At 46.1% G+C, this 19,603-nt stretch overlaps 1 protein-coding gene across 3 annotated transcripts in view; it reads left to right on the top strand.

Moving 5' to 3' along the window:
• Window positions 1–19,603, top strand: part of ACSL1 (acyl-CoA synthetase long chain family member 1) — a 71,742-nt gene that overhangs the window by 26,045 nt on the left and 26,094 nt on the right. For all 3 annotated transcript variants that reach the window (XM_035004249.1, XM_035004251.1, XM_035004250.1), the window contains exons 2-4: window positions 801–1,027; window positions 13,988–14,102; window positions 18,438–18,502. In XM_035004249.1, the coding sequence (XP_034860140.1) occupies window positions 833–1,027; window positions 13,988–14,102; window positions 18,438–18,502 (375 nt within the window). In that variant the 5' untranslated portion in view covers window positions 801–832. The remainder of the gene's footprint in view (window positions 1–800; window positions 1,028–13,987; window positions 14,103–18,437; window positions 18,503–19,603) is intronic.

A 19,603-nucleotide genomic window follows, 5' to 3' on the forward strand; every position in this document is an offset into this window, starting at 1 on the left:
AGGGAAACAAGGCTCAGGGAGGCGAAGTAGTGTGTCCCCAATCCTACAGCTAATAAGCTGGGAAGACAGGATTTGGCTCTTGAATCTGGGATCTTAAGTACCATTCTGTACTTTTTCTCAGATACTATGCTGCAATCTCTCTCTAGATATTTGGTGGTTGGTTTAAAGTTTATGTGCACCCTTTTATCATTATAATATTTTAGCTATAATATCTCAAGAAATATAAAGGAGATTGTTTGATCAGAATAGCGAACTACAGTTGCCTTGCATTTGTATTGCTGCTTTTGTGGTACAGAGTATGGGGAAGGTGAGAGGCATGTTGGAATTTAGGTTGGTGTGTTTTACCCATTGGGAGCTAGTTCTGAGATGCGTGGAAAGAAGCAGGCGCGGACGGCCGTTAGGTGGTGTGGGCTTATTTGTACTTCTGTCCCTTTCTTCTCATTAGCCATGATAAGGAGAGTTGAGTGTATCTGATCAGGTGGAAGAGAACAGAGATGGTATCAGGGAAGAAGGTGGTAACTTACGCCACTTGAGCGTGTTGTGACAAGAATTCTTCGTGAGCGAAACCTTTTTAATGTGGGGAATGGAAGCTCGACACAAAATGATAGACATAAAATGAATTTCTAAAGGGTTTTTAGAGAAATGACATTTGACAGCCAAGAAAAGAGCTGGACCATTAGACTGTGGGTTTAATGCCTTGATCGGTCCGCCAGGCGTCAAGCCGGATGGCTGGCCTTTGGGAATTCTGGAGACGAGTCTTGCCTTCCTGAGAGGAATGTGACATTTTTCTCTTTTGACAGAATTCAGCTTAGGGAACCACCAACACGGGACGATGCAAGCCCACGAGCTGTTCCGGTATTTTCGAATGCCAGAGCTGGCTGACTTCCGACAGTACGTTCGCACGCTGCCGACCAACACGCTCATGGGCTTTGGAGCTTTTGCAGCCCTCACCACCTTCTGGTACGCCACGAGGCCCAAAGCCCTGAAGCCACCATGCGACCTCTCCATGCAGTCTGTGGAGGTGGCGGTAAGTGGAGGGGCCGGTTGCCTGCCGTGTGCATTTTCTCTGTGTTCCCCCGGATTCCCATGTTGAGTGCTATCTTGGTCGACATCAGTCGACTTGTTTGCAAGGGCGCTTTGTAAGCCAAAATGTGCTCAACACACCAAAGTTTGTCAACGGGGTAGTAGATGGAGGGTAGGGGCCAAAATATAGGGCAGAGGGACAAAGGAGGTGCTGTTGGTGGGGTGTCTCCCTTTAGTCACACAGAGGCTCATTGCACAAATCCTATTGAGTTTCAACCCTATGCCAGGCGCTGCAGGAGGCCCAGAGGGTTCCGTGAGTGGGAAAGGATAGGCATAGAGTTGCTGCTCCTGCAGGGCTCACAGAGAAGATTGTTGTCGAACAAACGTTCCAGAAGGAAGGATTTCATCTGTGGTATACCTGATACTTAGAACACCTCCCCCAGCTTTTGAAAGGGACTCTGAGATTTTGCCTAGGAAACGGTGAGGCTAGGAACTTGCCAGAATAACATGGCCACAGAATTTCAGGTAGGACATGAACAAGCCAAGGGCGTTCAGGAGATATCGAAGGTTGAGTTGTTGAAGACCATGGTTGTATAGAACTTGGGCAAATTACAGGCCATGTTCATGTCGTCATGAAAATGAAACCAGAGCGTGTGTTCCCTCATTACGGCTGAATGGGTGGGATGGCACAGGGAAAGCTAAGGACGCTTTTCAGAAAGATTCTTTCTTAATGCTTTGGCTCTGCCTTCCTTCTCTTCTGAATCTCTTCAGTACAAAACATGAGGGGTTGAAAAGATGAAGCAGCCAGGTTCTCACTGGTGCTGGGCCTCTTGGCCTACTCTCTGCGTTGTAGTCTCTCGCTTTTCCCTACCCAGGGCAGAATCGATTTTCAGTATTTATAACTTTCAACACACGTAAAGAATGTTTCTTCTTCCCCATCCTGCCCTGCTCCCCAGGCTGATGGCCATGAGCAGGAGAGGTACCCTTTCAAATGAAGCCTTGGCCTTCATTGAGTACCTCTTTGTTATTTATAGGGTTTTAGTTCTTTGCTTTCCTTTAGACAATTGATTGGATTCATTAATTTGAAACTTCTAAAATATATGGAAGATATGTCAGTCTAATTCATGCCAAAATGTAAAAATAGAATGACTGAATTATTGCCAAGAAAAGTTGGTTCTATACCTTATTTAGAAGGTGAATGTGACTTAATATTTTACCTCAGCTAATCGCAAACCATAAAGGAGTAGAATTCAATTTTCCTAATAGATGTGTGTGAGGTTTCTGACATTCCTTTTTTTCTGGAGGAGGACCTGGTGTCTCATAGTAGCATTACCATTGCTACGGAAAGAGTACTTGGCAAGTGCAGATTTAAGATATTTATAATTTAGCAGTAACTGTAAATGCCTAATACGTATTGTATGAGAAATTGTGGAGGTGCTTACAGTGTGCTTTTTAAGCTCCAGCTAAGCATAAAGTCATTGTGAGACTTGGGAAAATAAGCATGCATGTCCTCTGTAGGACAGATTAAAAATTACCGATAAGCAGAAAGAAAATTAAAATCTCCAATTCCACTACCTCGCAGAGAGGCCTCCTGATTTTTCTCTTCGCTTATAGAAATGGATTTAGCTCTGATTTTCAGAACTTCTAGGTCTTAGGAATAGTTAATTTGCTTTGCATTTCTAAGAAAGAACTTAAAATATTGAATTTAAGACGAGCTTTGAGTTCTGATACTCGGTAATTATAGGGGCTTTTATATAGCTAGCATGGTCATATGGACTGCTATGGCAGAAGGAAGCACCGAATTCACTTCATTACGTATTCATGAAGAGCCGGCATATCTGGCATGGTCCGAGGAACTGATTGCCAGAATAAAATGTTGTTTTGTTCCTACTTTGAAAACAAGTAAGTGCCATTTGCCAGTCCACACCCTGATCCCCCGCCCCCTGCCCCGATTTCGCATCCAGATTTTTACCCTCCTTTTCCCATAAACCTTACCTGGATATTAAAATGAGAGGAATCTGCACTTTTCAGTTTTGCTGCATCTCATTACTCCTCACAGCGGCTGATTCCAAGCTACACCTTCGTAAAGTAGCAGCACAGAAGTTCTTGATAAGTTGCAGCTTCTGACATTTCCTTTTATAAGTCAGGGTCAAAGGGGCTCCCGGGTGGCTCAGTCGGTTAAGCGTCTGCCTTAGGCTCAGGTCATGACCCTAGGGTCCTGGGATTGAGCCCTGCATTGAGCTCCCTGCTCAGCGGGGAGTCTGCTTCTCCCTCTCCCTCTGCCCTTCCCCCCTACTTGTGCTCTGTCTCTCTCCCCCTTTCTCTCACTCTCAAATGAAGAAAATTTAAAAAAAAAAAAAGTTATGTTAGCACTCGAGCTGTAGCCCCGTGTAGGAAAGGCAGTGAGGACATAGGCTGAGGAACAGGACAGAGAAACCGGAGTTTGGAACAGAATCCAACAAGCCTTTCCTAACTTTCAGGCATGTTTGATCTGGACCGAGTTTAGAGGGCTATGCCTGTGGTTTCGGGGCCCAAAGGGCTGCCTGAACTCTGAGCTGTGGAGGGAAGAGAGTTTTCCTGTGTCCGTGTGGCCCTTAATCACTTTCACAAGTGACGTGCATGTTTCCAGGTTTCAGCTTGCCTCTGCCTGTTGCCTGAGATCCCCATGTCCCTTGGTGAGGATGACCTTCGCCCCATGTCCCTTGGTGAGGATGACCTTCGACCTTGACCCGTGAGGGCCCAGGCCGTGGTGGTTGCGGCTAAGGGACAGAGGAGAGCATGATGGTGCTGGAAGGGACCAGGGAAGCGGCGGATGTGGTAGAGGCTGGGCCTGGCTCCTCTGCTTAGACCAGGCAGCTTTGGGCACGTTCCCCTGACTTTCCTGACCTTCAGCTTCCTGGAAAACAGGAGTGACAGTTTCTGTCCTCCCTCATGGACGTTAAGTGGACTGCATAGATACTTGCAGAGTGTCCACTTGGCCCATACTAAGTGTTCAGTAAATGTTAGTTTTCTTCTTCTGAAAAGGCCTCCTCTTTTAACCGTCATGTTTTATATACAAGAAAACAGCTGAATCCAAAGAAGCAAAATTGTATCATACAGCTAGTAGAATATCAAGAGCTCTGTTCTGCTGCCTTCATTATGGTAGTTGAAAGTTATATATTATAGCTAGGGCTTTTCAGGGGCAGGGGGAGGAGGAAAATAAGGATAATAAGGAAAGTTTGGGTCTGTCTATATTAATTTTTTTAAAGATTTTATTTATTTGACAGAGAGAGAGAGCACAAGCAGGGGGAGTGGGAGGGAGAGGGAGAAGCAGGCTCCCCGCAGAGCAGGGAGCCTGATGCAGGGCTCAATCCAGGACCCCCAGGATCATGACCTGAGCTGAAGGCAGATGCTTCACTGACCGGGCCACCCAGGTACCCCTATCTACATTAATTTGAAGAGCCAGTGGCTAGACCTTTGGACCCAGAAGCAGCCTCTTCTGAAAATGGGTATTGCAGGCAAATGAGTCTGCAGGTAGTGATGGAATGGAAGGAAGAAAAGGAACAGGTAATAGAAGAATAGAGTCTGAGCTTCCCGCACAGGTTGGGTGTGGGATCAGACACCATCAAGGATGGGATGGGAGTGAGGCCCGGGACTGGGAACATGGAACTGAGCTAGCAGCAAAAGTGGACTTCTGGTGAGCTTCTGCCTCCCCTCCTCCTCTGCCCCTGCACCAGGTTGGAAATAGATGGGGTCAGAGCAAAACTTGGTGCTAATGCGGTCATAGGCCCACCTACCAGAGTTTAAGGGATCAAGGCAACAAACCATTCCAAAGTATAAAAAGGAATCATTGTAATTGCTGAAGGAGGTAGTAGAAAGAATATGAGAATTCCTTTAAGCAGTGAGAGATAGGCCTTGAGATAGCTTACTTGTCAAATTAAGATGGAAAGATTTTGGGTAACTACTGCTAGATTATAATGTACTTAAATGAAAACCCACAGATAGCGTGGTTTTAAGTCTTGACGAAGACTTATTTGCTTTGTTTTTAAATATTAGAGAAGGAAGTAAATTGTAGGGTGCAAAAAGTTTGTGTTTTTTTTAAGATTTTATTTATTCATGCAAGCGAGCGCACAAGCAGGGGGAGGGGCCGAGGGGGAGGGAGAAGCAGACTCCCCGCTGAGCAGGGAGCTAAGGCTGGTCTTGATCCCAGGACCCCGAGATCATGACCCAAGCTGAAGGCAGACTCTTAACCGACTGAGCCACCCAGGCGCCCCCCAAAAACTTTTTTATACCAATAAATCCATAGCCTTTCTGAGACTTCATTTTAAGAATATCAGAACTTCATTTCAAATTTACCTTTGTCAACTAAACCAATTAGTCTGTAACAGATTCACTGTTTAAACTTGTTAGTTATGGCTCCTTGGTTCTAGTGTGGGTTCATATCTTTCAAGATGCAGAACCAGTTCTTTGGGCGTCAGTCATCTTGTCTAAGTTAGATGACTTTCACACCAGGTGAGCTAGTGACCTTCAGGCGCATGATGGCTGGCTCCTCCTTCAGCATGAGAGCTTGGGATTGACCCGTCCACATGGTGGGCTATATACGGTTAGCAGCTTGCCGTAGCATTTTAATCCCGTACTCCAGATGGTCTCTTATGGAGGATGTGACACTCTGGATTTCATCCTCCGTGAGTCACAGAGTAATGATTTGACAGACATCCATTAAGAAGCACTTGAACGTCGGCCAAGTAATGTGTGCACAATCCCTGGGAAGAAGAGGCCGCTGGCCTCCTGCAGTTTACAGGCCAGAGGGCAGTACCACCAAGGACTCCTGCCCTCGAGCCAGAACTCTGGTTCATTCTCCCATAAGAACTCTGAAAGGAGCAAACTAAATGTCACACATCTGGCCTGTGAACCAATGCGCCACAGATAGCGTGGTTTTAGGTCTTGATGAAGACTCGCGTGGGACTTGCACAGACAAACGGCCTGCCTCTGGGGTCATGACATCGGCAATCCAGAGAGTGAAAATGACCCAAAGAAGTTGACTCACAGAAGCAGTGAGGAGAAGGGGGGTTGCCTGGGGCTGGAGGCCCAAACTTTCAGCTGCCCCCTGAGCAAGGCCTGAGGCGCTCACCTACAACATGGCGCTCACCTACAACATGGCGACCGTGGTTGAGAACACTGCACTGTACAATTGAAATTCGCTAAGAGAGGAGGACTGAAGTGTTTTCACCGAAAAATGAAAAAATAATGTAAATTCTGAGGTGATGAGATGTTAACGACTCCATGGCGAGAATCTTTTCACACTGTAGGCAACACTCTGGGTCCACTCTAGGGGCCTCACGGTTTTATCAATGACACCTCAGTAAAGCTGGAAGAAACAAAAGGCAAAGAATGGCACTGCGCTGGACTTGAATGGCTGGGGCTGGTTCCGAGTGGGGGCGCTGTTTTCCAGTGGGGCGGGGGCAAACTCGGCCATGAGGCAGAGGTGCAGGGAGGGTCCGCGTGGGTGCTGCCAGGGCAGAGCAGGAAGAGACATTGTCTGGGAAGGGCAGGTGCGTTCAGATGGTGGAAGCATGGCCGCCTTTCTGGCGGTCTGTGGCAGAGCACCTGTAAGAGGGGGTGTTAGACTCATGAATTTGAACCCGGTGGGAGGTCGCAGGGGAGCGTGAAGAGGAAGGGAGGAGTATTAGGAACAGTCTAGTTGTTTCTGCAGTCACTTGTAAATAGAAACCTAAATAAAAACAGAATTCTCATCCCTGGGAAGACTTGGAACGGTCGACTAGAAGTCTGGGTGGGACTTGCAGAGAATCTCCTGGTTTGATCGCTGGCTTCAAACCTGTCAGTAATGTGTAAATTGTATATATTTAATGTACAGATAATTGTGTAAATCCCTGTTTGGGGGCATTAACCTTCATTTACTTGCCGTTTGTAATTGCAGGTGTCTGGTCAGTATTCCCCCACTGCCCATGCTTCCCCCCACTCCCCATGCCTCCCCCCACTCCCTATCCACTCCGTGGATGTCCACGGAGCTGGATCCAGGACATTTTAGATGTCCTGCCAAAGCCTTGCCCTGGGGCTGTTTTCTCACCTGATGGCAAAATAACGGGGTGTGTGGTCAAACAAAGATGTATGCAAAGATTTGCCTTTCTTTCTTTCTTTTTTTTTTTTTTTTTAAGATTTGCCTTTTTAATCTTACCCCTAGCAGCTTGGCTGCTGTGGTGTTCAGAGAGTTTTCAGACACATTTTTTCTGAAGCGTTATGGCATCTGAGGGCATTTTCAACAAGCAGTCCTAGCAGTTGGGGCAGTGGGAGTGGATGGAGGGAATGTATTTGGAGGGGTGTTTTTGTTTAGACGTATTATTCTGGGAGTGTGCAAACATCAGCATTCTCATACCTTGCCGTAACTTTAGCACCTCTTCTAAGACTCTACAGGCTTCTTAATGACCAAGCATGAAAAACCTTGCTGATTACTTTTTCTTAACTACACTCACGTTGTAGGAAACTTAACTGAGCTTCTATATGTTTTTAGGCTCATCTACTAATTGAAAGTGACTAGGGATTTGAATGAGGTGGTGCTGGTCACGGGGCAGTGGTGGGTGGGTGAGTGGGCGCAACAGCGAAGGACAGGCATGACAGAGAACTGAAGGCAGGGTTTCTGATCTCCCTGCCAAGACCGGGCCACAGAGGATATCAAGTAGCTGCCTTTAGGAATTCAAAGAAAGAAAGATGATTGTTTTAGAAAGATTTATTCCTCGGTTCCATTTAACTGGGCAGTAAAAGCTTAATCCGTTCACTTAATAGGAATACGGTAAAGCAGGTCTGACAATGCAATTTGATTTTGTACAAAGGATGCTGCCTCTCAGAGGCTTCGTTAAGCAGGGAACGTGTATATTTATAAATGACAGAAGTATGTGCTGGAATATTTATTTAAGTTTACAAATAGCCTGCACCCAGGCAGGGTCAACTCGTGCCAAATGACAAATACCAACTTTCTGAGCCTCTCGACAAAAATCCCTGCTTCTCACATTCGTGTCTAGAAGGCCAACCATGGATAAGAAAGACACTGGTTCCCTTTAGAATAGTCAAAAGTGGAGCAGAATGTCTCGCATATTCTAAATGGCAGGCATGTAGAGATGCTGTAGGCAGTTTTGTTTTGCTGGCACAATGTGTGTTTGTGGGTTTTGGATTTGGTGGCTTCCAGACTTTCTTCCCTCTCGTGGAGGTGGGAGGCTGCTATTTTCCCTTTGGTGGTTGGCTGGTTTGCCCTGGTGATGACATTGAAATGGGCTTGGGGGCACAGAACTATAGTTTCTAAGTGCCGTGCCAGCCCCCGATCCCCACCGAAGCACATCTTCCCCTTGGGATAGCGGGGGCTCAGGAAGTAGGAAACTGGGGAGGGGGGTTGAAATGGAAGCCCTTCTGAGGATTAGAGGAAAGTGTTGAAGAACCAAATAACCGAGTCGGCCCCCGGTGATCTGGGCCTGGCTCCTCGAAGGTAGAGATGAGCGGTATGTGGGTGAGTTTGAACCTGCTCAGGATTCACAAAAACCTCTTACCATACCAGATGTCCACGGAGCTCGGTCCAGGACATTTTAGATGTCCTGCCAAAGCCTTGCCCTGGGGCTGTTTTCTCACCTGAAGAGCCCCTGGTCTGTAAGAGGCGCTCAGGAAATACTCACTTAGCTTCCAGCTTTCCTGCATTCAGATGACAGAACCCAGCACTGATTGTGATGTGATGGTTCTGCCCTTTCTTTCCTCCCTCAGCATAAAGGATCTCGGGAAGTCAGCTAGTTCAATGGTGAGCATGAGCCGTGAACCTGAGGGTTCCCTGTTATCCTGGGACATAGACAGTTCAGCATATCATGGGGAGTCTAAGTGTGTTTTGTCTGTTCGCGTTCGGGAAGTATGGTTGGGAAAGTCACCGACTGGCTGGCCTTTAAAGGCCCTGGCTCATATAGCAAAGATGTAGCGTTGCTGGAAATGAGAATCGATGGCCAGGGAGTCTCTCTAAGAGGTCACTGGATGGAAGAGTGGTTTTTGTGCCTGAGAAGCAGACAGTGGTGTTCTGGGCAGGGTAAGATGCATGTAAAAATATAAGTGCTGGGAAGAATATTTCACATGGAACATATTGGCAACAGAAAAAAAAAAAAAAAGCCAACAAAAAAATCCCGTGCCCATGCCCCCAGGACTGTGATTCTACCCGCTGCTTTTCCCCCTGGAGATGGATTTAACATTAAAATCCAGCCACATCTTCAACAGCTTCCTTACAAGTTACACATTCTCCTTGCCTGCCTTGTCTCCCTCCCACTTCTTGCCCCTCCCCCCCCTGCAGGAGTAAACAGTAGTAACACAAGAGGAACTTGAATGTCATGGCCTGCAGATACCCATTTTCTAGACTGAGAGGAACGAGACCGGTTTATAAAGCCTGGATCTTTCTATCCCCCAGAAATCCTCAAGGATGTAATTCCCTTTTGGCATTTAAATATGAGAGTGCACAAAATGACTCTCACCATCAAGAGTCCTTTTTATCAAATATAGGTTTCCCCTGCTATCCCAAAGTAGAGCGCCCCTATGAAAGCTTTTGTAAGCCTAAATGGCATAAAGCAAGAGTGTCCCCCACTTTCCAAAAGTTCAAGTTATGCCACTTCCGTTTTACAAAAGACCTACGTAAACACAAAACTCCTTTTTGCATGAACGCAAAACTCCTCTTCGCATTAACGCAAAACTCCTCTTCAGATTTCGTCTGGTTAGTGAAAACAGGTACTACTAATGTGGGTCTTTCATAAAGGTCAAGTGTCATAAAGTGAACTTTCAGAAAGCGGGAGCAAGGGCCCATATTGGCAAAGGTTCTGGTCTTGGGAACCACGGATATGCAGATGTCCGCTGTGGTCCTGCCCTTACTGGCCCCACATGGAACTTGAACTTTCATGTCCTAATTCAGCTCACGTTGGGAGACTGACCTCAAGAGGGACCTTAGCTTATATAGATGTTGCCGAATGGACTCAGGACCACTGATGTGATCATAGTGTGTTTGACTCACGATCTTCTCTAATTTTTTAAATTGGAAAAACTCTAAAACTACATTAAAGAAGTGTATAGCATAATCCTCCTTGTCACTCGATCTTACTGACTGATTTCCTGCACGTTTAATTGGGGTTGTCTGCTTACCTCTCCCTGTTTCTTTCTTTCTTTCTTTCATTTATTTATTTGTTTGTTTATTATTTATTTATTTGACAGAGAAAGAGAGCACAAGCCGGGGAGAGAGGCAGAGGGAGAGGGAGAAGCAGGCCCCCCGCTGAGCAGGGACACCCTCCGCTCCACGGGGCTCGATCCCAGAACCCTGGGATCACTACCCCAGCAGAAGGCAGATGCCCAACCAACTGAGCCACCCAGGAACCCCGCTCTTCCTGTTTCTTGAGCAGAATTGAAACCCCGGCCTCTACCCTCCATCTGTAGGTTATATCAGAAGTCCAGAAGTATTTTTTTTTTTTTCATTTAAGTAGGTGTTCCTAGAAATAGCGACATGCACTTGCATGACCCAGTAATGGAATGCCCTCCTTTTGAAATGGCTCGATTTGTAGCACATATAGACATTTGAGCTCAGTTGTTTTAGCTGTGATTCCCAACACTCAGAGTGCAGTCCCTCCCCTTTGTAGGTATAATTAAGGTGCTAACACCCAGCGTATACAAATAGCATTTTGTTCGGGAAGAATAGCACATATGCACATCAAAAATGATGCTGCTTCAGGGGAACATGTGATCATTTCATAGAACAACAAATTTCAAAGCACTAATCTTGCTTAGTGCCCCCCCTTCCCCTTTCATTCAGACTCCTCTCTTGAAATTACAGAGTATATTACAAGTAAGTGAGTGTGACTTTTTACCCGGTTTCACCTATTCCTTAAACGGTGTACCTTTTTGGCATAGAGTTCATTTATTGCTTCATCCTCAAACCTTTGCTAAATATTCTAATTGCTAATTAGAATAATAATAAATATCTTGTCTTCAGGTTACTTTGTCAAGAGGATGGCTGTTTGGGATATAATTAACTTCTTTAACTTGGATTTGGTTGTTTTGCCTCCCTGTTTCTCAGTTTTGAGGATTGTATACCACCAAAAAATTAACCTTAGCCAAAGAATTATTTAACCAAAAGTTTGTTATAAGATTATACTCTAGAGCAGCGATTCTCAAAATAGGAATTGGAAGGTTGACCTACTATCTTGAAAGGGATATGGTCTCCATATATCCAAAGCTAAACTGACGCTCTTCTCAAACCTGGTGCCCATGCCCAGTCTTCTATTTTTGATTAAATGGAACTGCTATTTTTAGACCTCCTTTAGACCCAGTGACTGGCCAGACCCCATTCATTAACCCTTCCTACTTCTGGTGTCACCCTTCTCCCCATTCCCATTGCCACTGCGCTCACCCAGGCCCACATGAGTACATTTTTCTCTAGTCCTTTTCCCTCCATGCCATTCTTCATGCTGCTTACTCGCTTCTTGTAGATTTCTTTCTGAAGCATGATTCCAATTTTCACTACTTTCCTGCTGGGACCTTAATGTCCCCAGTGAGTGGTTCTCACTTCAGCATGCTCCAGAATCCCCTGGAGGGCTTGCTGCACTGCTGGATAACACTCCCAGAGTTTCTGATTCAGTAGATCTGGTGAAGGGCGAGCTAATTTGCTTTCCTTAGAAGGGCCTGGTGTTCCCCAGACCATCCTTCGGGGAGCTTGGCTCGAGGACGAGCCTGTGCTCCAGATTCCGGGCTACTCCAGTCTATTCATTCTGACTTCCTGAGCACTCTTGCCTCAACCAGTGTGCCGTGGAGCCCCTCTGGGGATGTAAGGATAAGAGTCACTTGGGTTCCTTCGGGAAAAGCTCTGTGTCTTACTCACCTGATTCCCCTCCGCCCCACTGACAGCTGTAGGAGTTCTCAGTGGAATACTTGGCGAGGACAGCATTGCTTTTGCAGAGAAACCCCTGAGTGATACCATGCAAGTGATATCGAGTGTCAGGACGAGAGGTGGAGGAGAGCCCATTCCTAAGCTGAGGCCATGAGGACCTGTCTGGGCTACCAGGCTGCCTGTGCCTCCTGGCCATGCTTGCTAGGCGGAGTGGGCTGGGCTGGACCAATGGGCAGCAGGCCATTACTTACTGCAGAGTCCACTCCTCTCTACCGGGCATACCTCTTTTCTTAGCTTTTTTCTCTTTCCCAATTTCTGTCACTCCATCCCTTGCTCCTTTTTCTCCTACCTTAGCTGTGATACCCTGGCTCTTTTTGGTGGGTGGCTTCCTGGGTTGAAAAGGCTTCCAGTGCTTATGGTAAAGCCACAAAATTGCTTCTGAATTTTAATCCGAGTATTTGTTGGAGAAAAGATCCAGGCTAAGCAGGACTCACATTATAGTTAGGGCACGTCACAGGGTGTCTGAGTAGTATTCTACATATTTTATAGGACCTATTTGATAGGACCAATTTTGTTTAGCTAAAGACAACCCTGGACATGGACACATGGGATCCCCATTTTGCAGACAAGCAAACAAGACTCAGAGATTAGGTAATAATAATGCATGATTCTACAGAGCAGAGATTTTCCCACCATTGCGCACACAAAGAATAACTTCTCTGCTTTATTAAGTAGTGTGTTATAATTAATAATCATGTTTGGAATCATGGCTGCAGGTATTAGAAAGTGTCTGTCAAGATAGAGAAGACTGTGATGATGAGTAACATATATCATTGGGTGATATTTATTCCAGAAAATGATGATTGGCTTTAGATCAAGTGTCAAACACATATTTAGTACATTGTAGATAATGAAAGAGTTTATATAAATGTAAAGCATAGAAAAAAGTCTGGAAGGAACTCATCGAACTGATAATAGGGGCTAGTCATTTTTTTTTTTTAAATACTTCTATACTGGGGCGCCTGGGTGGCTCAGTTGGTTAAGCGACTGCCTTCGGCTCAGGTCATGATCCTGGAGTCCCGGGATCGAGTCCCGCATCGGGCTCTCTGCTCAGCAGGGAGTCTGCTTCTCCCTCTGACCCTCCTCCCTCTCATGCTCTCTGTCTCTCATTCTCTCTCTCTCAAATAAATAAATAAAATCTTAAAAAAAAAATACTTCTGTACTGTTGCTTCTTTTGAAGTACATATATGATAAATTGGTTGGGGAGAGAGCTTGTAGGAGGAAATATGAAGAATCTTACCTAAATCCTAAAAACAAAACAAACAAACAAATGAAAAACAGAAGAAGAAGAAAAAGGATACGTCAAAATCTATCTGGTGGTCATGACCTATAAAGGGTCTCCATGTTGGTTCTTCCCCCTGGAATGCATCCCATTTCTCCATCAGCTCTGCGTGCTCAGACTCTGCTCTCTGAGACCCAGCCTTTGCTCCTTCTTCGTGAAGGGTTTCCTCTCTGCTTTTTTCAAACCTCATGCTAGAAACGATGTCTCCCACTTGTGAATGGTCCTTTCTTATAGTACCAGAAGTTCTTGTATCCTCATCTGATTTCCCCGGAGAATCAGAAGTTCCTAACAGGTTAGATTGCTGTTGACAGAGATAAAACAGTGGCAGTAATCTCAAAAGGAACATACATAACATGATAGAAGTAAAAGCGAATGGTGTGTCATTTCCGTGCAAGCTGATGCAACCTTGGACTCCTGGGCCATTGATGGTGGAGGTCTGAGGATGCTCAAGGCATGTGTGTTGGTCGCAGGTTTCCAGTCTTCCTGCTCTCTTCGCCTTATCCAGCCAGACCCCTGGGACCCTCTGATAGCTGTTTGGTTTTAGCCTTGATTCTCTGAAGCTTGCACTTGACCCCAGACAAATGAGTTCTCTTAGCAAATCCTGCACTTCCGTTCGTTCAACAAATACTGAGCAGCTCCCCCACAGGGGCCCTATGGAGGGCCTGGTGGGCATGCACGTTAGGCTTTTTATTTTTAACATTTTCCTCTTAACGTGCTCATGCATCTGTCTCTTTCCACAGGGTAGCGATGGTGCTCGGAGATCCCCGCTACTGGATAGCGATGAGCCCTTGGTGTATTTTTACGATGATGTCAGAACCTTATATGAAGGCTTCCAGAGGGGCATCCAGGTGTCAAGTAAGCATTTTCTGAACTTGTGTGACTAATGCTTAACGATTTTCATTCAGAACAAACAAGTGGTCTCTCTTGAGGAAGTTGTATTTGCTCTCATCTTCCATCTACTTCCACCTGTTCAAGTCCCCCTCCTCCCATAGCATCTCCCAGAGTGAGCCCCAAAGCACATGAGCCCCTCTTGCTGCTCCCCAGGTAGAGTGGGTTCTATGGTCAAATAGGTTTGCAGCGTGTCCTGGGTTTTATGGAGAGTCTCACATACATCAGCTCATTATTGGGCTCTGACATTTCCTGAGGTCAAAAGACAGGTTTAACGGGGCCTGATCCAACATTTTCAGACTTACTTGACCATGAGACCCATATTTTGAGAAATGAACACCGACATGCCAAGGAAGCAGCGTTCTATGAGACCCTTTGCAAGGGTCGGCTCATGGGACCAACGCTTCCGTACTAACAGTGGCCTGAGAAACCTGGCCTGCCCTCCGCGGCTCCTGCCTACCTTTCCAGCCTCTCTCCCTGCCAGGCTCCGGGTAGACTCTCCTCAAGTTACGCTGAACTTCTTCCAAAACCTGGACCTCCTCCCCTTTCTCATAACCCCACGCCTTTGTGCGCTTGTCTTTTTCCTGATCATAAAGCGTCTTCTTTCCCACCTCCAGCCCAGGGTGCTTGCTATGCACTTACTAACCCTCTGCCGCTCCTGTTGCATTTCTCCCTTTTCTGCAACGCCACCCTAGTCTGTCATTTTCATCTCCTACCTCCAGGTGAGGGGCCCCCCTCCCCCAGCATCTTGTACTTATTTCTGTAATAGCCCCGCCAGGGCACAGAGGCATTCACCTGCTGTTCTGTCCCACTCGCCAGGGCTCCTTGAACAGGTGGCCGTCTCTTCTCTCGGCACTGGTACACAGGAGGTGCTCCATTAATGTGTCCTCAGTGATGGAGAGAGTACCCCCCCGCTTCCCGTGCCCCCCTTTGTGTTTTAGCCGCTTAGTTTTGGCTTGTTCCAGGTGACTCCCTAGAAATGGTCTCTGGGATCCATGTTTGTTATTTAAATCTTTTGGTGGTTAGCCTTTATTTTTGCTACAACTAGCTAGACTAGAGTCCCCTGACAGTCAGGGACTGCATAGGACATGTGCTCAAAAGTGCCCTGTTTTTTATTGGGTACTGGTAACATCGGATTGCTCTAATGTGTTTTTGACCAGTATTGCTGTAAGAGATTCATTAAGCCCCATTCTAAAGAGAAAGCAAACTTCTCTATTATGAACTTGTTCAAAGTCAGTGTCAGGGTCAGGGTTGGTCTGTGATAGTAAATATCCATATAGCCACTTCAAAATATTTATATATTAAACACTTCTCTATGTATAGATGTGTATATATGTATATAGAATCTTTCCCATTACCACAAAGTCATGTGTAGAAATGTTCTTACGTTTTTCTAGCAGAGAATGAATTCATCCTGGTAGTATGGTGACTTACATTATACTTCTGACTCTCCTCTGACCTCAAGACAGTACCTTTATTTTTTTGGTCACTTTCTGTACTTAGAAAATGAAAGTCTTATATGAATGTTTCAGAGAAGTTGAAGAAAACAGAGCTCACTCTTCTTAACCTATACTGATTGAAGGAAGCTGCTTTGCAGGTCACTTTTGCCTTCTTTTTTTTTTTTTTCCGAGAGGAGCTTTTTATTCTAAGGGTTTTTTTTAAGTATTTTTTTTAAAGATTTTATTTATTTATTTGAGAGGGAGAGAGCACGAGCAGGGGGGAGTGGCAGGGAGAGGGAGAAGCAGACTCCCCGCTGAGCAGGGAGCCCGATGCTGGGCTTGATCCCGGGACCCTGGGATCACGACCTGAGCCGAAGGCAGACGCTTAACCGACTGAGCCACCCAGGCGCCCTTATTCTAAGGTTTAATTTTCCTAGACTACCATAAGATAAGCCTGTATAGGAGAGCAAAAACCAGCATCTAGATAAGGTAGTTGGGAGTTTGTTGAATGACAGGAGAAGCCAGCGTGGAGTTTTTAAACCTCGTCTTTTCAAACTGTACACAGGGAGCTCCTTATAAGGAGGAGGCCTCTGCCTGTGAATCTGTGGATTCTTGTCCCTGGCTGCACTGCAATATCCCCTGGGGAGCTTTGAAAAAATACTGAGGCCCAGGCTCCATCCCCATCCAATTATATCAAAAATTTGGCTGGGTGATGGACACTGGGGAGGGTATGTGTTATTATGAGCACTGGGTATTGTATAAGACTGATGAATCACAGACCTGTACCCCTGAAAGAAATCATACATTATATGTTAATTAATTGAATTTAAATTTTTTTAAAAAGTTTAAAAAATTTTTGGTTAGTAGGGCCTGGGTATGGTATTTTTTTAAGTTCCTACTGTCCTGGAGCTGGGGTCTGCAAACCTTTTCTGAAAAGGGCCAGATAGTAAATATGTGGGCTCTTCGGGCCACGTGGTCTCTGTTAGGCCTGCTCAGCTGAAGGTTTTAGATAATATGTAAATGAACGAGTGAGGCTATGTTCCATAAGACTGTGTTTACAAAAACAGGTGGCAGGCTTGATTTGGCTGCAGCCTAGACATTGCCAGTCACTGTTCTCGAAGAATAAAATAACGTTTCATATGGCACATGTCTGAAAACAACTGATGGAACTTGAGGTATCTGGCCTGGTCTTCACTGCAGTCCCAGTGAATGGCAGAGGGTCTGAGAATGAGGCCGTTTGTGCTCTTTCTGTTTTCATCAGAGCAGTAGAGACAGCCAAAAGTCAGTGTGAAGCAGTGAATCGGTCCAGCCTGGGTCCTCCCCATCCTCACAACTGACCCACACACGCGCGCATCCCACTTCTCTTCTCCAGGACAAAACTCCATGTCATGGGCCCAGCCTCGTCAGAGCTGCTGATGGGGCCGTGCTCTGCCTTCCTGCCCCCGTCCTCCAGGCCCCCAAACCGGATCAGGACACCTTAGCTGACACTCAAACCCAGAATGGGGAAGCCGCATACATTATAGTCTCAAAACAGAAATGTAGAGGGGCGCCTGGGTGGCTCAGTCGTTAAGCGTCTGCCTTCGGTTCAGGTCATGATCCCAGGGTCCTGGGATGAAGCCCCGCATCAGGCTCCGCGGGAAGCCTGCTTCTCCCTCTCCCACTCCCCCCTGCTTGTGTTCCCTCTCTCACTGTGTCTCTCTCTGTCAAATAAATAAAATCTTAAAAACAAAACAAAACAAAAAACAGAAATGTAGATCCCCTGTTCCAGAGGGGAGGTGACAAAAAACACCCTGTAGAAGGAATGATGAGGCCCAGCTTACCACAGAGCTGGCGGGCGAGCCTGGGTTAGTTAGGAAGCATTCTTGTACGTGGTCAGCTCTGATCATCGGAACATGGCAGCTTTTTCTCTCTTTTTTTTTTTTTTTAGGTGGACATAGCTTTTCCTTCAATAGCTACAAACTGAGCATAAAGTGAGCTTGGAGTTAATCTGTAGAAGAAATCTCATGATTCCAAATATAAATGATTCGAGTGATATTATTACTGTGCTAGCCCTTAGCATGAATACTTAATATGGGTCTTCTTGCTTCCTGCTTATTCAGTACGTAAATTAGAGTCAGGACACATCCTGATATTTCTTAGTTTTTGCTTTCACAAATTTTGCCTCTTTTCCTCATTTTTGTTTCTCTGCAATTAAGGCTTCACCCGTGTAAGTACATCCCAGGTCATCAGAATTTGGGCAATTAAGAGTCATCTTTTCCTTCTTATATTCTGAGTTAGAATGCATTACACTTTAGAAATTTTGAGGATTTCTTCTGAAAACCTACACCAGGATTTCTTTACCATGCAGCTACTGACTCCTTTCTAAACCAATAGGGTATGGAAGAATTCACAGACTGAGTGTCCTTAAAAATTGTATTTGCCTCATATCCTTTTTTTTTAAGATTTTATTTATTTCTCTGAGAGAGAGTGGGTGAGAGAGAACAAGCAGGGGGAGCAGCAGAGGGAGAGGGAGAAGCAGACCCCCTCACTGAGCAGGGAGCCTGATGTGGGACTCGACCCCAGGACCCCCGGATCATGACCCGAGCCGAAGGCAGAGGCTTAACCGACTGAGCCACCCGGGCGCCCCTGCCTCATATTCTCTTATCTTTCCTCTTCTCCTGCCCCATTTAAGAAACCAAACAGAAACAAACAAAAAATCAGACAAGAACCCAGGGAGAACACATTTCCAATCTGAACTCCTTATTTCTAATCTGGGGGACCAAAGTCTACCTGATACTTTGTAGAATAAAGTGGGATACAAATTAGAATATTTATGCACGTTGAATCCATTTTTTTGTTTTTTCCTTTTTTTTCCTTCTTTTAGATAATGGCCCATGTTTAGGCTCTCGGAAGCCAGACCAACCCTATGAATGGCTTTCATACAAACAGGTGAGTTTTCTGGTTCTTTGGGTCGTCATGCATGCCGTGGGGCTGAAATCCATCTGTTCTTGTAGCCCCTGACTGTGAGGGCTGGAAGCTTGCTGTAGAATCTGTGCACTGGACTAGCTCAGAGCTCTGGGGTAAACGTGCATCATCCAAAGGGAGAAGTTTTACACAAAGATTTGGGAAAAACTGGTTAAGTAACTTAATTGGTGGGTCAAAAGCACTTTCTTGGAGAACTGAAGTGGATGCATTGTCAAGTAGAATATAATTCTATGATAACGTTCTAGAAATGTGTTTGAAGCAGGTGACTCTCTCCCAGAGCCCATGGGGGGGATAGAAATTCTCTGCCTTGCGGGGTACTAGAGACATTTAGAAGCCCCAATATAGAGCAACTCTCTCATTTTATAGATGAGAAAACATCCCCTAGGAAAGGATGGGACTCGCCTAAGGTCACAGCTGGTCAGTGGCAGAAACAGGACCAGAAGTGAGCTCCACATCTTCTGGTCTAGGGCTCTTCAGTGCATCGTATGAACCCGGCCAGCTTGGGACTGGTGTGACACTGAACCCCAGGGCAGCCACAGCGAGCGGTACAGAGGCTCAGAGACGACACCTGCAGTATCGTACAAGCACAAAGGAAGCTGGGATCTGGGCGGATTTATTCTTGTCCCTCTGCAAGCCCAACTGATCCACAGCTGCAGCTGTTTAAATAGTTTCTGACAGCAGGGAGCAGAGCAGGAAGACATTGCTTTTTATTTTTATCGTGATAACAGGATATCTCGAAGCTCCTGCTTCCCCCGCCCCCATGGACGTAGGACCCCAGGGGTGTATGGGAGCCCCTGGAAGTGTCCGCTCTGCTGCCTTTTGTTTCCAGCACAGCTGTCCAGGAAACAGCTCTGTGCTCTAGGGGCAGGTCGTCCTGTGGCATTCGTGAATACAAATGAGCTTCCTCCTTCCATGTTTGGTGTGAAGGGTGCTTCTAGCAGTTGGCGCGCTCTGGAGTGTACGTGACAGGGGATGGTCACGAGGAGCCCCAAGGAGCCACAAGGAACTCCTGAGGCCCTCCCTAGACTGAGACACACACCGCACGCTCTTCCCCTGCGCTCCTCT

This window comes from Mirounga leonina, unplaced genomic scaffold (assembly GCF_011800145.1).
Source record: "Mirounga leonina isolate KUSES-001 unplaced genomic scaffold, KU_Mleo_1.0 Mir_128, whole genome shotgun sequence".
Classification (NCBI taxonomy): Eukaryota; Metazoa; Chordata; class Mammalia; order Carnivora; family Phocidae; genus Mirounga; species Mirounga leonina.